The following is a 27,011-nucleotide window of genomic DNA, read 5'->3' on the forward strand; positions in this document are numbered from 1 at the left end:
TTGTAGCAATAAATCATGTCCCTGGAAAGGCAAAAAGGAAATTCTCCCTTTCAGAGAAGATTGGATATATAAGAAAAGGCAGGTGCATCTTGAATGAAGTTTAATACCTCCCCGGAACACATTCCCCTTCCCCTGAAAGCCCTCTTGGAGGCTCCTTTCCTTCATTTCCGTAACAATATACATTGCTAGGACTCTAGCTACTTTCTGACTGTAGCTTGCCACCCCCACCTTGTGTCTTCTCAATAGACGTTACTCAAAATGGTGCTTCTCTTCATGAAGTCCGCTTCTCTCCTGTAAATATCATATTCAAGGACCTGTATCTCTCTCTGTGGGAAACTCCCACACTCTACCCCCAATTGTGAAATTCTCCTTGGATCATAGCCACTGAGTTCTAGCTGCCCATGGACTGTGTCTGGTGGGCATTCCCCAAATACCTCTCACACAAGACTCCCAAAACAATGGCCAGCAACTTCTTCAAACTTACTCTGATCTTTCTTCTCTCTTTTCTTAACCATCTTCTGGGCCATCCATACTCAAAAATCTCAGGCTTGGGGCACCTGGGTGGCTCAGGGGTTAAAGCCTCTGCCTTTGCCTCGGGTCATGATCTTGGGGTCCTGGGATCGAGCCCCACATCGGGTTCTCTGCTCAGCAGGGCGCCTGATTCCCCTTCTCTCTCTCTGCCTGCCTCTCTGCCTACTTGTGATCTCTCTCTCTCTCTCTGTCAAATAAATAGACAAAATCTTTTTTAAAAATCCCAGGCTTAAATAGTTATCTTTCTCTCATCATAGCGTACTCCAGATTTAATAATGCCAAAAACTTGCAGATGAAATAGACATGGCTTGGATAAACACTCAAAGAGAGTTATTTAGGGTCATGGAGCTTCTAAGTTAAAGGGATACTACCTGGAATAATTTTGTAAAGGAAAGAGTGGCTTTGGTAATGTGACTTTGCCCTGAACGTGTTCCCTAATTTCAGAATTTTTTAAAGTTCTCAGTTATTTATTTATTTGAGAGAGAGAGAGCGAGCGCTCATGAGTAGGGGGAGGGGCAGGGAAAGAGGGAGAGAGAGAATCTTAAGCTGACTCCCTGCTGAGCGCAGAGTCCACTCGGACCTCGATTTCCCAACCCTGACATCATGACCTGAGCTGAACTCAAGAGCTGGACACTTAACACACTAAGCCACCCAGGTGCCCCTCTAATTTCAGAATTTTTACTATACATATTTTTCTTGAATCGGGAGCAGGGCAGTGGTGGACAGAAGGTGGAGCCTCAGTTGCATAAAGATTGAGGGAATCAGTGAGGGTTTTGTGGAGGGAAAAGCACATAGGAAAACTGCAGTCATTCCTGCTTTGATTATCAGAATTAAAGGCTATCTGCTATCCTATGCCACCATTCAAAAATCAATGACTAATAAAAAATAAAAGCAGTATCAATGCAGACTGGCAAAACAAGTATTAAAATTTACCATGCAGAACACAGCCCATAAAATTGTTGCAATTAGATTTCTTTCTCTCCTTAAAAAGGGTATCACACACAACCAGTTTTCATACAGGCATTTAATGAAGGCCCTCCGAAGAGACCCTGGGTGTCACTCTTGTATTGGGTACTTTATTTACTCATTTAATAAAATTCCAGGTTTCCTTCAAATCCCAGTGAATTTCTGTCACATTGTACATTATTAAGAAATGTTCTACCATGGATAGCAATGAAAATTCTGAGCACCGCCTCCAGGGAGAAGGCAGCTAGAACCTATCAGAGCCCCTAACCAAGTTGCCGAGTTAAAACTGACTCAGAATATTTATTTGGTAAATTCTAGAAATGAGTGATGACTATGTTTACAGAGTGTGTGGAGGGTTTATTGACAGAACAAGTGGCGAAGTCTTCTTCCAGGCACCCAGTGGCAGCAGCGCACACACATTTTCACATTCCATTAACTGCAGAATCTGGGGTTTTATATGTTTATTTTTACTGCGTGGTATATTTTAGCTCCTACGCTAGCCAAGTCTTTTGTGCAAATGGAAATTGGTTAAGCTTTCTTCCTGACTTTTCTCCCAATGGGTTGCCTCTGGTTTGTTATCCAAAAAAGTCTTTGAGTCTAGACCAAACTTTATTTATTCAAACATACCAATATTTATCTGACATTAATACTGATGGGGAATGGTAGGAGATGTTTAGAAGTGTGTATGGGGGAATGGGCAGAGGGAAAATGACTTGGCCTGAGAAGCATTAAGTTGAAAAATCATCGTGGAACCATTACTCTCTACCCATAATAGAGCACCCTCCCTCACATACCAATTGGGGTCAGACCTAAGGCCAATATTTTTAAGACAGTATTGAAACTGTACATCACACCAATTGTCTTATATTTTACATTATACATAATATAAAATTTATATATGTGTATATACACACACATATATATGTATACCTGTGTAATATTGGGGAAGGCGGAGCCATGAGAAGAGAGAGACTCTAAAAGAGAGCACCTGGAACTAAGGTACAAAGGAGAGGGATGAGACTGAGCACAGAGCTCTTGCGGATCAGAAGGAAGCTCCTATGGCCTGGACACTTGAGAGGTGTCGGTGCAGAAGGAGGCACACCCCGAGTTGCCAGGTGCCTTAACTGTCCTGCTGAGGAACCCGCATTTTGTAGAGGAGGTAGTGAGAAGCTCTTTACACGGTGGAACAAAATGAACTAAGGGCTGTTTCTATGTGGCCCTCAAATCTGTGAAGAGAAAGACTAGATGTGCGTGCAATGCTAGAAACAAGCGGATCGGCCTGAGACGTCTGTGGCAGGCATCTAGGTAAGAAAAGAAGAATGAGGACATGCACTTCAAATAGCTTCCTTGTATAAGAAATAATTAGTGTTGGGCGCCTGGGTGGCTCAGTGGGTTAAAGTCTCTGCTTTCGGCTCAGGTCATGATCTCAGGGTCCTGGGACCGAGCCCCACATCGGGCTCTCTGCTCGGGAGGGAGCCTGCTTCCTCTCCTCTCTCTGCCTGCCTCTCTGCCTACTTGTGATCTCCGTCTGTCAAATAAATAAATAAAATCTTAAAAAAAAAAAAGAAATAATTAGTGTTGGCGAGGATGTCATTAAAAAAGGAACCGTTGTGCACTGCTGGTGGGAGTGAAAACTGGTGCAGCCCCTGTGGAAAACAGTATGGAGTTTCCTCACAAAGTTAAAAATAGAACTACCCTATGATCCGGGAGTTCCATCTGGGTGTTTACCCAAGGAACATGAAAACACTTGTTGGAACAGATGTATGCACACTTTTGTTTGTTGCATATTTGCAATAGCCAAGTTATGGAAGCAACCTAATTGTCCATCAACAGATGCATGGATAAAGACATGGTGTATGCTTACAGGGGACACTTACTCAGCCATGAAAAGGAGATCTTGCCATTTGTGACAACATGGATGGGAATTATGCTATGTGAAATGAGTCAGACAGAGAAAGACAAATACCGTACGATTTGACTTATGTGTGGAACCTAAAGAACAGAACAAACAAACAAAAAGCAGAAAGGGACCAATAAATACAGAGAACAAACTAGAGGTTGCCAGAGAGGAGGGGTTGGGGCTGGTCAAAATGGGTGAAGGAGAGTGGGAGGTACTGGGAGGAAAGGTAGGGAACAGGGAATCTAGTCAATGGTATTGTAATAGAGCTTTATGGTGACAGATGGGAGCTACCCTTGTGATGAGTTTAACATATAGAGCCATGGAATCACTAAGTTGTGTCCTTAAAACTAAAGTAACATTGTATGCGAACTGTAGTTCAATCAAAAAAAAAAAAAAAAAAAAGCTGACTGGTTGATTATTGGTGGGGAGGATACAATGTACCAATTCCAGTTGGTTTTATTTTCCTGCAATGTAAATATATTTAAGATTTTTTATTATTTTTATTATGTTTTGTTAGTCACCATACAGTACATCATAAGACTTAAAAAAAAAAAAGAGAGAACTTCCCTTTTCTACCCAGTATTTCAAGACAAGGTTCCTTTGGAAAGTGATATTCAAAGGTTTCATGTGATTTTTCTGAATTGCCATTACATAAAAAAATACATGAACTATATGGGAGTCCTTTACAACCTCTGACTTATATTAAAAATCTCCCTATATATCTGTGTGTATATGTGTGTGTGTGTGTGTGTATATATATACATATATATATGTATAGACATCTATGTATACATACACATATATATATGCATAGATATCTATGCATACATATGTGCCCATATATATATATGCATATGTATGCATAGATGTCTATGTGTGTTTAAATGTGTGTATACAGCTTTTGACCAGAAATTTTAAAATTATGTGATAAAAGTTAATATACCTATGAAATGAAGAAAAGTACATGTATCAGAAAATACCTTTTTTGAAATGATGTAGAATGTGGCTATCTATAGTTGGAAAATATAGCTTCATAAATAAGTTTAATATGAAAGACAGTATCCTTCCATTGATTTTTTTTTTGTTATAAAAGGAACAAAAATTTTATAGGGTATTCGTATTAAATTAATTTTAAACCTCTGAATGAGGGTATTAGCAATAAAATATTTTATTTAATATTACTTTTACGATAATAGCATAGGCAACTTTATTATATGAAATATTTTGCAAAATTGGAAATTTCTATATAACATATGCATTTATATTTTATATTTATATTTAATATAGTCATATTTGTCTTTAATAAAATAACTAGTAAAGCCATCTTATATTTAACTTCATACCAAAAAATAAATTAAAAAAATAAACTGCTTAAAGAAATTCTCAAAATTTAGTTCTCTTAAATAACTGAGGATGTGAAGGGGGGCAAATCTCTTAATAGAGTTATAGATGAGATTTGAGATCCAAGGCATTTTCTCTGTTCAAACTAGAAGAAGATACACAGTAGGAGCTAGTTGCCAAGACATGGTCTGATAGATTCTAGTGTTTAGAGTACAACAGAAATCATAACTCAGTTTTGCAACATAGATTACACTTACAATGTATGAGTGTAAGAAAAATAAAACTGCAGGACCACAGCATTGCAAACTAAAGACAGAGCAGAGCTTGCTTCTGTACAAACTGAGAAGCAATTCCCTGTTAGTCATTGTTTAATCTTTCCTGTTCTCTTTCATAAAAACCCCAGTCTCTACCACTTCTCTAAGCCCCTTGATCAACACATTAACTAGGGAAACAAAAAAGAAGTACCTTGAGCACCCAGGTGAGTGTTGGGCACATAGTAGGTGGTCTATATACATTTTTAAATGAAGGAGCAGATTCAAATGAGAATTCTGGCTCCCCTCTTCTCCAACTACAATATTCTGATGCACCTTGGTACCACCTGGCCATCGTTTCCCCCCCGGGGGTAGCAGACAGAAAGACAGTCTCCATCCTGAGTTAGGCAGGTGATATTACAATCCACTGAAGCCAGTTCTGCAGCCATACTTCCAGCATTTGAATGATACTGGCCCGCCCCTCCCCGCCCGGAACAGTGAGGTGCTATCATTTCTATGACATCCTAGATCGGGAGACACTTGCCTAAGAACCAGAGCCTGAGTCAAAGATAAACAGTAGGAAAAGTTACAATGAAACCAAGAGAGGTTTTGCCATCTGGAGTCAGACCTGTAAAAGTTGACTTTATATTTTTTTTTTCTGCCTTCTGAATTGATGATGATTTGGCCAACAGAACACAATTAGACAACACGAGCTCTGCTAGACTTACACAGAGACAGAGGAGGTGGCCTCCTCCAGGACAAAGTTAGAAGAGCCATCTTCCCTAAAATGTCTTCCTTATCAAGTTGCCTTCATCCTGAGAAAATCCCATAGGGATCATCACTCATGGGATGTGATGACTCTCCCTCCTACACATCAGAAGTCAGATAAGAAAGACGATCCAGGGCAACATCTGGGTTAACATCTGTCTTCTGCTCTGCTCAGGTTATGATCACAGGCTCCTGGGATCGAGTCCTGTATCGGGCTACCTGCTCAGCGGGGAGTCTGCTTCTCCCTCCACTCCCCCCCTCAACTTGTGTGCTCACTCTTTCTCACACGCGTGTGCAAAAATAAATAAAATCTAAAAAAAGAAGAAAAAAAAAAGATGATCCCAAGACATCACTCTAGACAAGCCCAATCAAACACTCAGGGAGAGCAGTATTTAAAAAAGACTTCTATGGGTGTGCTGATGATGGCCAAAGCAGGTAAGAACAGCTATGCCTCTAGGAAACCACTCTAAGTGTGGAAGTAAGTCACCCAAGAGGGTAACACATTAGCTCACACCTTTATCCACTGATCCATTCATTCGGCAAACATTTATTTGCATCTACCCTGTGAGAGTAGCAATGTGAGAAGATGCAAAGAAGTAAGGATATTAACAATCGCCCCCTCCCCCTCATTAAACCCCAGCAGAGTACCAGGGCTGGCTTGGTGGGTAGGCAATCTGCGCAGCTACATGGGGGCCCTGAGCTTCGAAGAGCCTCACACTTGGGCTTTATACTGTGCCATCACCACCTTGAAATTCTTGACAATTTCTGAACAAAGGGATTATCATTTTTATTTCGTATTGGGCTCTCCACTAGCCAGGCCTGGGATATCGAAGCTCAACTATGGTTGACCCCAGCGGAACACTCTGCCTCACGTTGTGCTTCTCCCCATCCACCAACAGCACCATTAACACAAGGGAGGGAATCTCAGGTGATAACGGGGAGTTTCAGTGCATCATCCCTGTGCTAAAATTTATCAGTTGTTTCTTCCTATGAGGAACTTCTCATCACCTGCTCCTCTCTTCCCAAGATTGCCACCATCTTTTCCACCCTCAAAAAAGTCCCTATCTTCTAGCAGTGGCCAAGGTCGGCGGGGGATGGAGTGGCGGGGTGGGGCAAAGGTGTCATAAAAGTATTTGGGAAGTATTCCAATACTCATGTGTCAGGAAATGCTTCCTGGGCAAGCTGAGGGGCTGATAGCCTAATTTTAAGATGGGTTCATACACACAAATTTCCTATAACCTAAGCCAAAAGCTAGAAGTGGCCTAGAGAAGACGATCCTAGCCATAGTCCTTCAAAGGAGGAAACAAGCATATACCTCTGGGGCTTCCAGGATGAGACTGAGCATGAGGTCAGCTACAGCAGAGGAAGGACGTAAGAGCAAGACACCAGAGACAGAGAGAGCAGTGTGAGAAAACGCAAGGAAATGAGAATACTAAAGTTCATCTCCATTATCAAACACGGAGTCCCGGGGCTGGTTTCAAGAAGTCACACAGGGCCCACACTTGAGAAGGGCCTCACACTTAGCTTAATGCTTTGCTGTCACTGTCTTGAAATTCTTGATAATTTCTGAACAAGGGAGCCCCGTATTTCCATTTCACACTGGGCTCAACGCTGTGCAAAATGGCTTGCATGCGCTCTCTCATTTAATCCACGAAAATCTATAATGTATTATTTTAGGGTGATTCTTGAAAGCAGGGCGCCTGAGGAAGATGAGCAGGAGACAGAACAAGAAGGTTGAAATAAACTTGACCACTGCAGTCCCTGAATGATTATGGGCTCTTTTCCTTTGGGACAAAGAAAATGTGAAGGAGTAACAGGGTGATCAGGGTTGTATTTTGGAAAGTTTATTATTATAAGAGTATATAGGCTCATTTGGAGAGGGGCAAACAGGCCTTAAGAAGACATTTAAGGTTCATACTTCAAACATGGGTAACAGGATTAACAACGGAAATCAACGTTTAACAAGCACTTACTATGGTAAGTGGTATAATCCAGGTATTATACTATCCAGTCCCTGTCAAAACCTTTTAAGGGAGATATTTTTATTATCCCTATGGCGTTGATGAAACAGAAGAGGCAAGGGGACAAGGCACTTTCAGTAACTTGTCCATGGTCACACAGCCAATGAACAATAAAAGCATTGTTTATTTAGCTCCAGATCTAGTGACATAAGTGACAATAAAAACCTTAACAAAGATGTCTTTTTAACTTAAAAAAAAGTTCTGAAATACATTTGGAAAAATTTCAAATATAGTATTAAAGAATGGCGTTTTAAAGAAAAATCAAAAGGGGAGGCGTTTTAGCCACTTTGGGAGCGCATTATGAAGCAATGCCTCTGGACACCTTTGTTCCTGGCTAAAAAACAGAAATACAGTCAATACAACTGGCTGAAAAATCCAGCAGTAGAAGAAAGTGTTTTTGAAAATGTAACATATGACAACATGAGCTTTCTGAAATAAAAAGTGGTAAGAAAAATTACTTAATAAATCAAACTAGAAGAATTATATAATAATTTGGGGAACTGTCCAGGTTAGAGTCATAGTTTACACTGTGTACAAAAATAACCTTCACCTGGGTTAAGGAGTTAAATACAAAAAAAAAGAATGACAGAAAAACCAGCAGGAGATGGAATGGAATATTTATCAGATTTGTGAAAGACAGTAACTTCAGTTTTGAAGAAGTGGAATAAATCATGAAGGGAAAGACTGACAGATTTGAATACATAAAAAATTTAAAACTTCTGTACAATGAAAAAGCAGCAAGACTAAAATAAAAAGGACATTATACCGAAGACAATATTTGCATTCTATCTGACAAAAAGGGCCTTAAAACTCAAACTATATAAACCTTCATTCAAATTCATAAGGAAAACATCAGACCTCAAAATATAAATATGGAAGATACAGGGGAGGGGGGAAACAATGAATACACAGAGAAGTAGAATCAGTAAGAAAAAAAAAAAGAACATTGTTCAGCCCACCAACAATTAATACAATAAAAGGTAAAGCAAATTTAAGATACGATGTTTCACCTCCTCTGAATAGCATTCTCCACCTCCCCCGCCATTAGCTGGAAACCTGTGAACTCATTCCTTGCTGGTGGCATTATAAATGGTTACTACCTTCTTAAAAGACAGTATCACAACACACAGCCAGAGTCAGGCTGAAAGCCACATTGATTTTCATCATCAGCAATGACATACTGAGCACTCTTTCTCCTGACATAATAAAAGCAAGAGTGAGTGTGAGCCTGGACATGTTCATCCATTACCATTCACAATGGCAAAAACACTATAAGCAACCTGAATGCCCAAAATTATGGGAATGGTTTTATAAACTGTGACACAGGGTGCTGACCAGAGTCAGCCCCTTTACGCTTTTCTTCTCAGAAGTTTAGTCAGAGGGATGGAGAAAGAGACAGGAAGTTGTGTGAGGGGAAGCGATGCTCAATGAAAATCATAAAATGATTTCCTTCAAGGCTGTCAGAGCCTGTCTGTACATGTTTTTTGACTGAGGGCAGCAATAGCTGAGAGAAAACGAATGCAAATCTGAGAAGGAGGGAGAGTGAGGAGAGACGGGAGAGGGTAGAAGAGAAGGGAAGTTTAGGGATAGAGAGATTGCCCATTGGATGAAGTCCAGGATGGGAGCCCCAAAGGTAAACATGGAAGAGTTTGCTCTGGAAAGAGGAACTCCTTCCTCTGGAGTAAAGATGAAAAGACAAACAGAAACGCCTTTGAAGTGAAGACAAGGACCAATTTGATTTCTTACTCAGGTGAGCCTTTCTGGCTCTGATTCTAGAAAGAATCTAGAAGCACTGAGGCTGAAATTCTAACCCATGTTGCAACAGCCTTTCCTAGGTCAGTGTTCACTGGAGTTCTTCCCAGCTCGGATCGGGAAAATGAGCAAAAGGGCCACCAGGGGGCAGGTTTGGTTCTGGCAAAGGGACTTCAAAGATCCTTTGCAAAAAAAAAAAAAAAAAAAAAAAGAATAATAATAATAACTAATTAATTAAAATAATAATAATAATTTCTTTCAGCTCTGGGTCCATTCTTTGTTTTGCATCAAAAACTACAGCATCAAGTCCAGAGCAATTTCCTTAATGGTTGTGTTGTGGGTATGAATTTTGCTCCATAACCTCAGGTGTGCGCAAAATGTCACAGTACTTTATAGCCTTTGAATAAAATTAAATCCTGCCTCAAGCCAGGGTCCTACCAGGCTGGACTGAAACTCAGTCTCTGCCATTATTACAGCTCCCACAGTCCCCAGGGGTCCTGGAGAGGTTCAGTGTCAGCGTCTAGGTGACTGCTCCAGTATATGATATGCTTAGAATCTGAACCAGCATGATCCCTTGTTATGTGGTATCTGTGCCATGTCCTTACCTGTTAGGAATGAGCAGACATTCCAACAACAGGAACACACACACACACACACACACACACACACCTCCTTAGGATGCTCACAGAGGGGAGCGGGAAGTCATCCCTACCTGGGGAACTCACTCTCAGCACCCCTCCTTCAGCCCCTTACTCTCCTGGGCCTGCCCCTCTGCTTCCAAACTCCTTGCCTTCCTCTCTGTGTCTCTTCACCAGCCAGCTGAAGCTCTCAGAAAACCTAGGAAGACAGACACCTCAGGGCTCCACAAGTCTCAAGAGAGGCGTGGAGCCCAGAGGCCCCATCTAGTTCTCAGGATGGGGAACAGAGAAGACACCAGAACAGAATTCGCCCATATATCCTAAGTATGCTGTCACATTTGCCTCAAGATTGCCATACCGAAAACCTTCTTGTTGATACATCCGAAAGCACGCAGCCGTGAGATTTCTTCTTCTGGTAGATGACACAGCACTGGGGCATCCCTCATAGTTCATGGCGGGCTGAGGACTGACCATCACACTAGCTGCCGTGAAAGGACAAAGACCAGGATGCGACCTGGCCTCATCCAAGGAGCTTCCAGGGACACTCACACAGAAACAGGTAGCTCAGGCCTGACGAATATAGGTGAGAGTTTCAGACGAAAAGCCAGAAGGCCAGAACCCACCGACGTGTAGATTGCAAATTTTTTAATCATGTGCCAACACACAAAACATCTAAAGCAAAGGACAGTTCACAGAAGGATCTGTGGATCTAGTCTCTGTTGAACAGTGAGACGTGGGGCCCAGCTCTGCATTCCCGCTGGGCCATCATCATTAGAAGCTGAGTAGATGCTGCCGCCTTTAGCTGAGGCCGCTGCTCTCTCCTCCGCCACACCTGCCCTATCGGATTACGGCCAGTCTACCTCCCTTACTTGGGCTACTTGTCTAGCTTCTGTGGGTGCTTGAGTTGGCCACCTCTGACCCAGTAAATGAAATAAAATTATACTCAGGATATAGCAATGTGTCCTGGACTGGTTAAGTTTCTGCCTTTCCTCAGTGTGCACCCTGACCTAGTCGGAAATTCAGAATTATTTCAGGTGGCCTTAGGATTTGAGCAGATACTAAAGAAACTGCCATATTTCAGCTACCAAACTGGTTCACACGCAGTTGCTGTAGACAAGGCCTGTGCTACTGCCAGGACACAGCAGAGTATATCGTGCTTGTATGCTGAACCGGAAACCCAAGCTACCAAAAGATGTTTGGAAATGCAGCTTTCACTCTTTCATTTGGCTTCAGTTTCCATCACTGTTATCGAGATTGCCAAAAAAATAAAATAAAATAAAGTGCCCAGTGGATCAGCCAGTCCCAGGGAGCCACACATATGCCCATTCTTCTTTCAGAACCCGTCTTGTCCTGACCTCAGGTGCGTGAGCTCAGCCTCAGCCCGCAGAGACACCTAACTTCATTTTGCTCGATTTTAATTTTCAACAGATAGGCCCAGCTCCAAGTTTCTTCCACAGTAACTGAGAAGAGCCCACGAAAAGAAGAGTAAATGAGAAGAAACAAGAGAGCAGAGCCTCATAAACTTAGGAGAGGAAACTAAAACAAAAGAAAAAAATATTTTTTTAATGAGGACATCTGTACTTGTCTAGCTTTCCCGGGGAGTTTAGCTCACTAGCCTTAAAAATTCCGCTGGATGCATCTAAAAATAATGCTTAAAGTCCCAAAGACCAAAAAGCAATATAAGTAAATAAATTAATAAGAACAATAATCTAAAAATATGTGTTCTGTGTGTTGAAAGATGTTATTGAATACAAAGGAAAGCTCACTGGGAACTCGCCCATTGCGCATGTATAGCCAACAAGAATGCTGTTAGGATCTTTTGTTGGTTGAAATTGTATAAATACAAAGGGGTAGCGCTATCTAAAAAGACTATGACTTAAACTAGGGAAGAGTAATGAGCATAAACCCATGAAACATTCAGAGTATCCCATGTCTTTTAGCAGAACAGACACCCCAAATTTCCCAGCTGATTTCTTGTTTTGTTTTGTTTTTTAAATATTTACCTGTTTATTTAAGAGAGAGAGAGAGAACAGGAACAGAAGGAAGAGGCAGAGGGAGAGGAAAGAGCAGGCTCTCCACTGAGCAGGGAGCCTGATGTAGGACTCGACCCCAGGATGCCAGGATCATGACCCGAGTGGAAGGTCGATCACTTAACCCACTGAGCCACCCAGGCGCCCCCACAAGCTGATTTTTGAAGAAGGCCATGCTTACACCTGATGCCCCCAAGTAGTTCCTTGGCTCTGAGCCACAGAATGACACAAGCAAGAACAAACGACTACAACTAGTAGGATATCAGACAAATCGCAGATAAAACAGCTCTGTCTGAGAGGACACTTAACAGGACAGCATTTCACCTCAGTCTTTAACCCACTGAACCACCCAGGCGCCCCATCACCTCAGACTTAATAGTTTGGGGGAAGAAAATAGAGTATCTACTAGACGTAGGAAATTCATTAGTGAAGCATTTTTAAAATCTACATTCCAGCCAGTATCAGAACAAGAGTCTCTCAAGTCGCATTCAGAAATACTTCATGTAAAGGGCACGTCTATATTAGATTCTCCTTAAATATAAATTTTAAAGAAAGCTCAGCTTTAAAATGAGTTCCATCCACAAGCAAACAAGATTTTTTTTTATAATAGATGAATCTATTTTAAATGTCGTATCACATTGTTAAAAGAGAGACTCATCCTTGAAAATTAAAAACAAAACACTGTTGTGTCTTTAAAGAAAGCTGTTTTTAGCTCGAAATCCAAAAATGAGTGATTGGCTATACCAATGTCACAGATGGTGATGGAAAGAAAATTAGAATCAGAATCCTCAAAAATATACAGAAGCTCTCAAAACGTGCATGAACTCTGATGTGCATACACGAACACACGTGCAGGAAATAAATGAAGCAGAGCAGGGGGGCACTGAAGCCCCACCAGCACCCCCAGAAAGTGGCCTCTTGGGTGTCTTCCCCACGAGGCTCCCAAGGAAGCCCAACACCCCACCCAGATTATGCAGTCTCATCTTCAAGTGCTGTTAATCAGAAACCTTCCAGGGAGAATAGTAAATTCCCTCTAAAGATATCTGGAATAGCATATCAAGCTATATCACCAAATAAGCAATAAAACAACGCACCCATCAAGTAGGTTCTAAAAGATTTATTTTTCTTCTCCTGTTGAGGAGAAAGGTGCCTGTAATAAATGACTAACATTAGTCACAAATCTGCAGGTCAGCAAACAACCACAACAAAATAAAGTTGAAATGACCACATATGAGTACAACAAGACAACTTGTTAATTACTGTTAAGGATGTAAATTCGTTTGGCGCAATGCAGAATTATTTATGAAATGTTGACCAAGGAAGAAATCTGCATCAGAACATTGAGTAAAGACGAGACAAAGCAAACTGATGGAATGTTCAAGTACATTCTCTGGGACTTACACTTCCGGGTTTGTCTCTGCAGAATCTCCCTAACTCCTTCACCCTCCATCTCTAATCACTGGCATGAGGCTTCTGAGGAAACACACAGAAACTTATTAGGGCCAGTCACTTTAGAGAGCAAAGCAGAATCTACCACGATGCTGGGAGCCCTGGAAATCCTCCTGAAGATCTCAACATAGACCACCAGTGGCAATGCCTCTGAGCCTAAAATCAGTGCAGATAGTGTGGGTGTTTTCATAAGTAGAGAGAAAGAGAGATGGGAAGGGAAGACAAATTATATACTGCATCTGGAAACAAGTCATGAGAAAAAATCGTTTGTGAACTAATTGATTAAAATATGGTATAATCATCATCTCCAAACAAGGCGATCCCTGGGGTGTAAGAAGAAGAGATTAGAACAACTCTAAATAATTAAAATTTCAAAATTCATCCTTAAAAGTGATTATGTGCATTTTTAAATGTATGTATTATATTTAAAAGTAATACATGTAGACAATTTCAAAACAATAACACATATTGGGGTGAATGCTCAATTTATTTTATTTATTTATTTTTTTAACTGTTAGCAGATTGTAGTTGATACCTGGGTAGCCTCTGCATAGGCAAACACTCAAGGAACCCAATGGTTTCGTGAGGTCAATAACTCCATACTTCACTTTATTATTATTGTCGTTGCTGATACTAGTATTTTTGACAAAAGCAATACATGTTAATTGTAGAGAATCAAGAGGTTGAGGAAGAATACTAAAGAAAGGAAAAGTCTATCTCTAGAATCTAAAATAAATCTATCTCTAAAATATTTTGATGTCTGTTGTCTGCCCCTTATCTAACCATATAAGCCATAGTTCATATGTACATAAGCATATGTGCACATAAATACACACAATTTTTTCAAAATTGGCATTATACTACAGTGGCTGTTTGTATAACTCATTTTTTTCAATTAATAATAACTTAGGAATATGTTATTTTGGAATAGAATTATAATTGTCTAGGCCCTAGAAATTTGCATATAAATTATGTACTATAATTTAACCAATTTTCTATAGTTGAATACTTAGATTCTTTTCAATCTCTTGCTATTTTAATATTTGATGATCAGACATGAAGGCCTTTGGATGCCAAGAAGAACGGACTCGATTTTATCCCGTAGACCAGTCACCCTCCAGGGAGGAACTCTGGGCAGATGTTTTAGTTTTCAGAGTGTGCAGGGATTACTATTGGCATTTAGTGGGAACACAGAGAAGTCACCTGCCTTGGAATGTGTAGAGCAGTCCTGAGCAATTAAGCCTTGTCCTGTGTCTTGCCCAACTTTTCAAAATCCTACTGGAAATGAATGAGGTGAGAAGCCTGATCTGTCATTATCTAAGCCCATTTTCTAACCCCGTTTTACCTACACATGCAAAATATTCTGCACCCATTTTTAACAAACACTAAGTTTTCTACTACCCTGTAAATCAAAGAGAAAAAATCGTTTTCTTCAAAGCTTTACCAAGAGTTGTGTGCCCTTTCTGAAAATGGTATCGTTAATAGCACTCCACGCTTGTTACTTGAAACAGCAACATCACCGACTTACAAAACACGGCGCTGTGGGCGGGTCACACTCCCTGAGGGCATGTGTGAGAATCTTACCACTCACTTTATGTCTTCCAGGGCCATCCTGCCCACGCATGGTGTAGAGAAATACATATCCGTATTACAAAGATCCGTTCTCCTTCATGTTTTATGCAAGGACTTGTATTGCCTTTTACAAAATTAGGTGGAGGTAGGTCACCTTTCTTACTGGTCTCATTGGAGGAGAGTAAAGGAATGTCAAGGATGTGTATTATGAACAGCGGTCGTTGGGTGCAGGGGGTTGGAAACTGCTCCTGAAAAGAGCAGGAGGCCATCAGAGGCTTCCAGAAGAGAGACATGAGGAAGCAGAGCTGGAGGTATGGAAATGCAGAGAGCAAAGAAAACAAATGGGTCAGTGGGGATGGCACCAGGCAAAGAAACCGGAAAGGAAGCAAACGCGATGTGGGCAGGGAAGGCAGGCAGACCTAGAATACCCGAAGCTTGCGAACATCAGAAGAAAGTGCATCTTAAACAAAGAAGTGTCTGGAACTCAGTGACCCAATGTAGTCTCATGGAGTGACTGCGGAGGTGCTGTGTTTGCAAAAGTAATCTCACACACGTGCACGTACATTGGCCAGCACACACACAGACACAAACTCACATACTCTGAAACTCCGCGTTCGTTATCAAGGAATCCCTCTCCCTTCCCGCTGCCAAAGGGAAGACTCATCATGCCACTGATTCCGCCGTCTGACAGCTCAGCCTGACGCTAGCCTGAACCAGAGGGGCAAACCCTTATTCGGTTTATTTATTTGTTTGTGATTCTCCGTCCAAGATAAACCCCGAAATAAATTTTAAGTGTGCTTCAAGTGCACTCTGGATTATAAATCATATACTTACAATCCCATACTAAAGTAAGCAGAAAAGCACAAGAATCAGATATATATATGTGTGTGTGTTTGTGTGTGTGTGTGTGTCTGTGTGTGTATACATGCACACATATATGTCTCCACACACCTTCCTTCCTTGTCAAACCCATGCATACACACCCACACAAAGACAATAAAAGGAAACTAAGAATCTGTGAACCGATTTTTATGTGTTAGCAGCATACATGCTTACTAATCAGAAGTGACCCTAACAATTAAAATAGTATGACATTAGACGGGACAAGGGAACCATGGTTCTAAATGACAGCAAAACATTCCAAAAGGAAGGCATAGAGAGTCACGGATATTCACCATAAGAGAATCAATGCTGGAAAATACTGGGGATAGAACAGAATGTCCCGATTCATACTCAATTTCCAGTTAAGATGAAAAGGTTATTATCCGATTAATAATCTGATTTAGCATGTATATCCGCCTTCAAGTTCAAACTTTTTTGAGAATGGGTAATAGAACTATTTCTTCACATAAAGGAAGACAGAGTCAAGAAGAAGCCCAAATACACTGGGACTGTTTAGTTTTCCTGATGCATGTCCACACGACAGTACTCCGTCAGTAAAACACAAAGAACACATTCTTGGTTGCTTTTCTTAACAATGAAAAAGTGGGAAGAATGGCAACCAGATCTTCCTCAACCCTGAGCAATTATTCCTCCACGTCACACACACACACACACACACACAAAGCCAGTTGTAGTCCATCAAAGTACACAATGTCCCTAGAAGCCTCACCATTACATTTTCACACTGTCCTTTTCTTTTCTCTTTTATGGGTTACTTACCATCTGAAATGCATTCTGTAGCACTGTTCTAGTTGCTTAGTATGACAAAAATGCAAGACAAAGCCCAAGACAAAGCCCAGGACTGTTAACTGCCTGGCATGGGTAATGAAGGGTTTTTCTAGGCAAAGGAACAGATAGCAGCATCCCTCTCTCCCCTCCTCTGCTGCCGGATCTCGGGTTTGACAATGGGTAGACTATGTATATATTGGGTATATATTATGCTACAGTGTAGGAGGTTTAATAGGCCATGAAGAAACAGAAAATGACTTGAAGCTAAGAGGAGATGCTGCAGGTGAGGTTAGAGCTGGTTAGGGCTTCAAGGCCATGGTCTTCCCTCTTCCTCTTAATTAGCCAAAAATTCCAAGCTCCTTGTCATGAAAGACAAGGACCCCGTGACTGTCCCATCACACTCCTGGGATCTTTAAATCACACCCTCTTCTCTTATGTCTCTAGGTCATCATGCAATGATTCTTTCTGGAATCTACTTCTCTACAATTGCTCCCAACAGGCTTCTCCTGATCGTTTAAGACTCAGTTCTAATGTGTCACACAGAGAGGTAGATAACCTTTCCCTCGGCAATCAGTGCAAACAGGGTTCATCTCCATCCGGGCCCTTACTAATTACCTTGGGATCGTCCCCTTACTCATGTGTCTCCCCACTTACGAGCTTCTCAAGGGCAGGGGCCAAGTCTGGTTGATGTCTGTGTCTCCAGTTCACAGCATAGCGAGCACTCAGTAAATGTTTGTTGCCTGCCTGACTGGGAAGTAGTAGTGCTGCTAATTGCTTATGAAAGCTATTAACGGGATGGCCGATTTTCTCACAGAGGATACGGAGGGGTTTGCAGGTTAGACCTCTTATGAACCAGGGCCATGGAGGTAGCTGAGCTTGAGAGGGAAGACGCAAGGGGTAGAGCATGACCCAACCTTTATGGTCCTAACCAGTTGTGAATTCCTGCTCTCTGTATCACGGCCCCAGAATCCTCAGGGCAAACTCCCACTGGTTTACTTCAATACCCACCATGTCCACACAGCAGGGGGGGTGGGAGCAAGTAGTGTTGGCTCAGGAGACTTCACAGTTCTTGAAACTGGTGTAGAGGCAGGAATTTAACTGGCAGGACCATGCCAGGACAGGTGTAGGGGAGAGAAAACAAGTCCCCAGAGCCTGGGGCTTCTCCTCACTCGGGACTCTCAGCCCTCACCAGCTGTGTGTGGAGAGCATGCCAAGCCCGTTTGGTTCTATGATCAGTTGAAACCCATTGCTGGCATCTCTTTTCTTTTCTTTCTTTCTTTTTTAGTCACATAAGCCCCTTGGGCAGAAGATGCTTCTGTTGGTGGAAAGAACAGAAGGGCTCACACTCACAAAGGGTACCAGATTAAGGTTTTTAACATTATCTCTAAGGGAGGTGATGCGAGTTGTCACAGACGCACACTGGTGTAGTTGTACAAAGAAGCCATTCATGACGGAACTTTAACCTTTTGTCCTGTTATCAGATCATACTTTCTGAAGTACGCTGGGAATGAGAACTTCTAATGAATCCTATGACTATCTTGCAAACAGCACCATTATTTGGAATTCATGTGTGGATCAAGTAAGTTACATTGTTCAAGCATAAACATGTTGGCAACTGTTTGGCATGTCATGACCTTTCAGGACACTAGGAGCCACTTTTCTCCATCTTCCAGAGGTCTTACAAGTACAGAATTCGTCATAGGATCAACAGAAAATGGAAACGGAATCATTTCATCAAAAAGAAAAATGCGATTTACTTATTACTTACTAAATTGAGTTTTTCCCAGAATTCAGGTCCTTCCTCCATCTTTCTAAGGCTCGGTGGAATGTACCAAAAGCAAATATTGGCATATTCAGGCTGAGGATTAAAAAAAAAATTGAGAGTTGTTTTCTTAACCTAAGATTAATCTTAGAGTGTAATTAAGCTCTTAGCTACTTTCTTTAAGAGTTGTCATGTGTGTATCACATTAATAACAAGTGAGAATCTGATAGACTTAGACATTCATTCCTCTTTGCTTCTGATAACAGCCTATTGGGAAATTTTCTTATCAGTTGGGTGCACCTAGAAGGTGCTCGTTCCTCCAGGTAAGGGATGAACACAAGATTGGGAATAAGCATAATAAAATTTGAAGCTGCCTCAGCCAAGCTCTGACCATTAGTTAGCACCTGATACACATATGCCCAGAGATGCCCTGGTTTCTCCTTCTTCAACCCTCATCCTTAACATATTTCTTACACCACCATATCCTGCCAATAAGTCCATGTCTATGTAAGGTAGCCAACGGTGCCTTCCATTACCTGCTATCCCTGACAAATGGAAAATCCCCACTTGTCCATGAGTTGATAACATACACCATACTTGGAATTCACTTAACCAGCCCTGCTATGACCCTAGCCAATACTGTTTTGGGAAAAAGAACATCACCTTGACTCTTGGCTCTCAAGTCTCAGTGGCAGTCTCAAATATCGTTTAGGATGTGAATCAGCTAGGGGGTTCATTCAAATCAGATTCTCAGACCCTGTGCTCAGAATGCCCAGAGTCTGATGTAGTCCATCATAGAAAAGGCTGGAGAACTGGCGTTTTACAATGCAGCTCAGGTGATTCTGAAATAAGTAGTGCATGGTGGACATTGGAGAAACTTTGATCTAAAGTGGCCATAGTCCAATCACCATCTCCAGTAATCTGTTTTGGTTAAACATGGGATAAATCTTCCAGAACAGACTTTAGTCTAGCTATTGTCACATAGACAAAATTTTCTCCACTACACATTTATCCTCATTGGACAAAAACATAGGCTTGTCATCGGCAATCACAGGACTTACAGTGACCAGGTGCTTTGGAGAATTATGGTGGGGGCTTACAAATCAGATACACAGGAAAGATTAGTTTTTGGAAAGATTATAGGTCATGCCTGCCCACTCAACAGCTTCCTCATTGATTCTTAGCAGTCACAGTATTTGAAATAACTCCCATTTTTCTCCACAAACACAGTTTGTAGGTAATGACCAATGTTATAATAATTCTCAGTAGCCGTTGGAATTATACTCCAGTATCACTATAAAGTTTCCAAGTATTTCAGAAAGATGAAACAGCTATCATCTTATATCTTAAAATCAAGACCAGTACTATAGTTCTGATTCTAGTGGATTTTAAATCACAAGTGAATGCCCAGGATCATTACCAGCTCAACACGATAAGTCCTTTAACCTCTGAAATTTGAAACACGCTTATTGGATTCGACCCCCCCCCCCAAAAAAAAGAGGAAAAAGAGCCAAAATCTTCAAAATACAGAGTAATTCAAAATGGAGTAGTATTTAATTCAACTCAATTTCTGCAAACGTTTGTCATAAGACTACAGTAGTCTGTACAAATCCACACAATTTATACTTGGATTTCTGATATAATTGATTTGGTTTCTCTAGGAAAGAAATGTACTGGCCTTTGAAATTCTTTACTCATTTAATGTGAATAAATCTTTTAAAAAAAGTAACTAGGGTTGACTAGAAAGTGAAAGAAAAATACAGTTATTATCTGTCATTGGGTTTTAGGAATTCATGTCTTTATATCAGTGACGATTTTCTTCCAGATCCCATTTATGTTAGTTATTAATTTACTGCCGCTCAGCTCAAATCCACACTCCATATGTTATCAAAATGGAAGTGGACTCGATAAATATTTTTCCTTGCCATCTGGTCCAATCTTAGACTTTATCAGCAGAGGGTGCTGGAGGGACACTGAGAAGGAAGAGGTAGCTCTTCCGGGTTCCGGTATGCTAACCTCATGGATCTCCAGTGTGTGTGGGTTTTTCAGCAACACTGGTGCCCAGCCACAACTGGACCCCCCCGATAGCTTTCCCCGGGACCCCCCCAGATGGCTTCAGAGCAGACTGATAGGTACCCTAAATGGCTTCTTCTGGCACACTCCCCTCAAGGGGTGCCAGCAAGGGACCTTGCTTTGGATGGCTTCTCTGGCCCCCCTGTGGGTAGCTTGAGTGAGTTTCAAGGTGCAACTCTGAAAAACGGCTTCCTCTAGCACTCTGGAAGGTAGATTCTGGGCAAATCCTGGGAGGGGGACGTCTCCGTGAATTCTCTGCCCTCCAGTGAGACACACTGTGCCCTCTCCAACTATGACTGGATCTCAGCCCTGGGAGGGAGTAGCCTCTTGCCCAGGTGCTCTATCCCAGTTCTAGGAGTGGTGGCTGTTTTCTACATCTGATATTTCTGTATTTTTTAGGGTTCTCGTTTTCCCTTAGGAAGCAATCGCCTGTTAATGCTACCTCCTCCTCCTCTTCTCCTTCTCCTTCTCCTTCTCCTTCTCCTTCGTCTTCTTCTTCTTCTTCTTCTTCTTCTTCTTCTTCTTCTTCTTCTTCAATATGAAACGTCTCAGAAATTTGTGTGTTATCCTTGCACGGGGCCATGCTAATTATCTCTGTATCATTCCAATTTCAGTATATGTGCTGCTGAAGCAGGTACAATAATTCTTTATACTGTACTTTCCCACTTCAGATTACTGTGCAGTTTTTGTCTTCTTATTGGACCCAGACTAACACACCATCAGCTCATTATTTTCATTTGCATGGCAACATCATAAATAATTTTGCAGTAGTTTTTACCTACTACCGTATTTGTCCTATGTTTCATAAGTTAGGACCTAAGCCTTTTAAGTCAGCTTTTAAATTTGTTTTCCGTAGTTTCTGTTTTGATATTTTTGAAGTGACATATCTAGGAATCCTTTTGCCTGGTTTCTTTGAGAAGGGTGTGGCTTGGGTGCCTTGGCATTTGAAAACTGGTAAAGTCTTTCGCTCATTGTTTTTTGGTTTTTGTTTTTTAAAGATTTTATTTATTTATTTGACAGGCAGAGATCACAAGTAGGCAGAGAGGCAGGCAGAGAGAGAGGAGGAAGCAGGCTCCCTGCTGAGCAGAGAACCCAATGCCCTGATGCCGGGGCTTGATCCCAGGATCCTGGGATCATGACCTGAGCCGAAGGCAGAGGCTTTAACGCACTGAGACACCCAGCCGCCCGTTGTTTTGTTTTTAAGATTTTATTTATTTATTTGACAGAAAGAGAGACAGCACAAGCAGGGGCAGCAGCAGAGGGAGAGAGAGAAGCAGGCTCCCTGCTGAGCAGGAAGCCCAACAAGGGGCTCGATCCCAGGACCCCAGGATTGTGACCTGAGCCACCCAGGCACCCCCCGGGCAGTCCTTTTGATGCATCATCTGATTGGAGGAAATTTGATCTTCCTTTGGTGGAATACCTTTACTGTCATCATTTCCAAAATTATTAAGATTTGGAAAAAATATCCCTTTGAATATTCATAAGGAACATATTTGAGTTTTTCCTGTCTCTTTGCCAGTTTGAATTTGGTAAAGTGACTTTCTTCAAGGAGCCTTAAGAGTACTAAGGAGTATTTTCAGAGTAGAACCGTTCATATGCCACTTCATTGCCCCTGTATAGGAAAGCCTGACCTCTTGGGTGCCTTAGGAACACTTGAGTCTACGTATTCTAACACCGTAAAATTGAGAAGGCATAAAAAGGAATCCAAGTCTCTACAGAAGACAAATGATAGTGAAGGGTACAAAAACACCTGTAGCGGTGAAAATATTGTCACACCTTTAAAAATTCATGGAGGGGCGCCTGGGTGGCTCAGTGGGTTAAAGCCTCTGCCTTCGGCTTGGGTCATGGTCTTGGGGTCCTGGGATGGAGCCCCGCATCGGGCTCTCTGCTCAGTGGGGAGCCTGCTTCTCCCTCTCTCTCTGCCTGCCTCTCTGCCTGCTTGTGATCTCTCTCTGTCAAAATAAATAAATAAAATTTAAAAATTCATGGAGAAGTACAGAAGTGTCACTAAAAAAAGATGGACACATTCTATCCTGATTTTCAAAGAGAAAAAATAGATACAGTCTAAGAAATAAAGCAGGCAGCTTTGAGGTCAATTCCAGCAAGGATTACCGAGCAAGTGACAGAAGACCCCTTGGGGAAAGATGTCAAAGGTCACCAAGACATCGTAGCTGGCATTCTCTAAAACCATGTCACGTCAAAAGAAATTAATCTCCTTTGCTTACAACGTCTTTAGATCACAATAATAATAATAAAAGACAAAGCTAGCACTAGGCATTTTAATAAGCAGAAATGCAGAATCTAGCAGGTAGGGGGACGTAATCATGTAAGTATAGAATGGAGAAAGGGGGCATGGTGGATCTTAATGGACTTTAAGCTTTTTTATTTTAAATATCTGATGAAACTACTAAAAAATTTCATAGGCAGTGCTGAGGAGCACAAAAACTCTGGGTCTTCGAGTCACTCAGATGTGGTTTGAATCCCCATTTCACCAGGTCTTTGCTTGGACAAGTGTTGAACATGTTAATCTCCAGCTTCCTAATCTGTGAAATGGAGATCCTATCAGCTACTGCACAGAGGCGGTTTGATGAGCACAGAGATTATTTCCAATATTTACTACTGTATCTGGCACACAGCAGGCACCCTATTAGTGTAGCGACTATTATCTGGAGCTATTTTGGTAGAAAGAGATGTCCTTTTCAAGTAGATGAATAGTCCCATTTAAATCTGTACTAGGTGAGACACGTCGCTATTTCTGCATACAGTATTTGAGGGGGAATGTTCAAGAATTATAGTCCGCCCATAGAAGGATAACTGAAATGTTCAATTCAATAAGCAGAATTTTCTGTGTTCTAGATACTGGACCAAACGTGACGATGAGAAAAATGACTTACACTGTATGCTCATCTCTGGGAACTCAGCAACTAGTAATAGAACTATGTACAGGAATGAGAATTATGAAAGAAATTTCTCGTAATAAGAACATTTCTGGCAGCAGGAATAGTGCACATGTAGAAGCCCAGGTATACAGAGGGATGGCAAGGATTTGGAATGGATAGAGGACAAGGTGAAGAGAGGTGAGGATGGACATGGGAATGAGTGTCACTTCACGAAAGGCTTCCTCATCTGCCATGCTTGGGAGATTGGGCTTGAGGCAATGTGGACTCATAGGAGAGTTTCAATCTAGGGAGGAGATTTCATTTTAGAAAGGCCACAGCGTGGCTTCCGTGTGGAGATGGGTAGGAGGGGCATCTGAGACTTGACGGGGATGAGTTATGAGACAGGGCCCACCTGAGGAGTGACAGGAGCCTGAACTGAGGCAGTGGCTTCAGGAGTGGAGAAAAGGGCTCAAGATACATTTAAGAGAAGGGGAAGGGAGACAGTGAAGACAACATCAAGATTTTTGTTTGGATGGATCATAGTTCCAGTGAGTAGAATCTGGGAAAAGAGAATGGCTACACTTCAGCTTTAGAAATGTTGAATTTGAGGGGTGCCCGGATGGCACAGTCGGTTGAGGGTCTGATTCTTGGTTTCGGCTGAGGTCATGAGATGGAGCCCCATGTCGGGTCTCACTGAGCATAGGGTTTGCTTGAGATTCTTTCTCTCCCTCTGCCCCTCCCCCCAGTAAATGAGTAAATCTTAAAAAAAATACTGAAGTTGGGGTACCTGTGGGAGTCTAACTGAAAATTTCAGGACATACCTATGTACAAAGGACTAGAGTTTAGAAGACAAGATAAGGATAGAGCCATTATTGAAGTCAATGATAACAAAGTTTAGAAATGGATTAAACATTTCAGGGGGAGTATGTAGACACAGTGAAGGACTAAAGGCAGAAGAGTGGAAAATATTATCTAACCGGGTACCCAGATGAACAGACGTCCTTCACATAGAGACTGAGGAGGAAAAAAAAAAAAAAGTCACATGGAAAGGAGAAAAACTGAGAGAGAAATTCAAAGAAACCAAAACAAAAGAGCATTTCAAGAGGGAAGGAGTCGATAATGGTGTAAGATGCTACAGAAGTCCAACAAGATGGAGATTTTAGAATGTGCATTGGATTTTGTAATTAGAAGAGTGCTGCAATCTAATAAAACTAGATAAAAAGATAACTATAAATTACAAAATGCTTGATACATATTAATAGTAGGGGTCAATAAGTAATAGAATATGAATAATTAGAGGTCAGGGGAGGAGGACTGAGCTGTGAATTATCTGACACAGGAAACATTCAGGAAGAGGTTGACTTTCTGTTATGGTTACTGTCAAGAGAAGTTTCCTGCCTTGAGCAGGGAGGTGACTAGATGTCCTTGAAACTCCTTGATAATCTGGCAAGTCTGTGAAACCTAAATAATTCTTCCTAATGTGGAACTCAGGAAGAGAAAAACAAAACAGTTGAATAATTAGGACTCTCCCAAGAGATCAAAATAAAATATGTGAATGATAGTATAGGAATGAATGTACCTCTAGGAAAACATCTATTAGATCTTAGTTCTCACACAGAAAAACAAAGAGATGATTTTCAGGGGCCTATGAATAATGTAGAATTCATTTGAAGTGATAACTTTCAATCATCTTCAAGAAGATAATGCATTACTTTTGCTCTTTTCAGGAAAAGATATTCAAGTATTGGATACTCGGTTTTATTGTGTTCATTTCCTGTTTTCAATATTCCACTTAACATTCTGTCTGCTAACAAAAGTGAATGAATAGAAGTATTCATTATAAATCTATTTATTACATATAATATAAGTAAAATTTTATATGTGCAAAAATATATAAATACATATATAATTATAGGCTTTCATTTTTCCTAAACTGAAAGACTTAGTTTCACAGACCATAATCAAATCTCTCTCCTCTTAAGTATGCATTAGGGTTATATTTAATCAATCCAAAGTAAGCATTTGTTAACAAAAGGGGTAATTGCCTTGACACTTATATGTGAGATTCAAGGTCTAAATTTACATTATTTCTCCAAATGGAACACAGAGAAGAGAGGCAAATGCAGATCACATACAAATACCCTTGTAAGAAGGAATTCTGGAGTACCGTTGAGAAAGCCACCTTCACTCTTTGGGGGTCATCCAGCTCCCGTCGATAAAATAGCCAGGACAGGAGGCTGCCTGAGGGTGAAAACCCACCTTCACTTGCATTAGAAGGTTGTGAATATTTGCAATTCCCTAAAGATGATGGTGCGAGTTTCCTCCCTTCATTTTTAAGCCTTTAGGAAGAATATATAAATAGCTTCTAAAACAGTTCACCTTTTTTTTTCCGTCACTTTTTCTTTCAACTCTATCAAAAGATTGTAGTTCCAAGGTATATAGCACTTTCCATAAGCACCATGGCCCCCGCAGCCAGAGAAATAAAGAAAGTAATTCAAACTTGTAAAAACAGAGGGAAACTCAACCTCAGGGAAATAAAGAAGGCAACTCGAACTCAAGAATATTTAAAAAGTCACTCGGACTCCAACTCCTAGAGCCATCCTAGAGCTGTTGTTTTACCCACTACGTGCTTAAGTGTGCATCTCTTAAAAATACACACATTTTCTTATGGTGTCATAATGCCATTGTCAGACCTAACACCATTATCAGTAATCCCTTGGTATTATCCAATAGCCAGTTTCACATTAGAAATTTCCCAGCTGTTTCAAAATTTACTGTTCACGGGGCACCTGGGTGGCTCAATGGGTTAAGCCTCTGCCTTCGGCTCAGGTCATGATCCCAGGGCCCTGGGATCGAGCCCTGCATTGGGCTCTCTGCTCAGAAGGGAGCCTGCTTCCTCCTCTCTCTCTGCCTGCCTCTCTGCCTACTTTGTGATCTCTGCCTGCCAAATAAATAAATAAAATCTTAAAAAAAAAAAAATCTACTGTTCACAATCGTTCAAACTGGGATTCCAACAGCCCCACATGTTGCACGTGGTTAGTGAGACTCTTCAGTCTCTATGAATCCCCGTGATCATCACTCCCTCCTCCTTAATTTTTCTTCACACCACGGAATGTTGAAGAAACCAGGTCAGCTATCCTGTAGAATGTCTCACCCTCTAAAGTTCCTTTTTGCTTCTTTGGGGTGTTACCAGAAAGTCATTTAAACATGGCTTTTCTTGTTATCTTTGCAAGTTCCATCATGTCCCTGTTTTTCAGGAACTTTGGACTCTTTCGTAGACAGTGCTAGAAGGACTGTCACCATACCTCACCTGGGCCAGTGCAACGGCATCTCAGTTTGTCTGATTTGCCCTTTTCCTTGTCCGCCCTTCACATCCTCCCTCCTGCCCCATTCCTCCCTTCCCAGGA

At 41.3% G+C, this 27,011-nt stretch overlaps 1 protein-coding gene across 2 annotated transcripts in view; it reads right to left on the reverse strand.

Moving 5' to 3' along the window:
• The window catches only part of GADL1 (glutamate decarboxylase like 1), a 166,640-nt gene that overhangs the window by 36,382 nt on the left and 103,247 nt on the right, over positions 1-27,011 (reverse strand). For both annotated transcript variants that reach the window (XM_080824250.1, XM_080824251.1), the window contains one exon: positions 18,659-18,748. In XM_080824250.1, the coding sequence (XP_080680376.1) occupies positions 18,659-18,748 (90 nt within the window). The remainder of the gene's footprint in view (positions 1-18,658; positions 18,749-27,011) is intronic.

The sequence above is a fragment of the Martes martes genome (genome assembly GCF_963455335.1).
Source record: "Martes martes genome assembly, chromosome: 1".
Taxonomy (NCBI): domain Eukaryota; kingdom Metazoa; phylum Chordata; class Mammalia; order Carnivora; family Mustelidae; genus Martes; species Martes martes.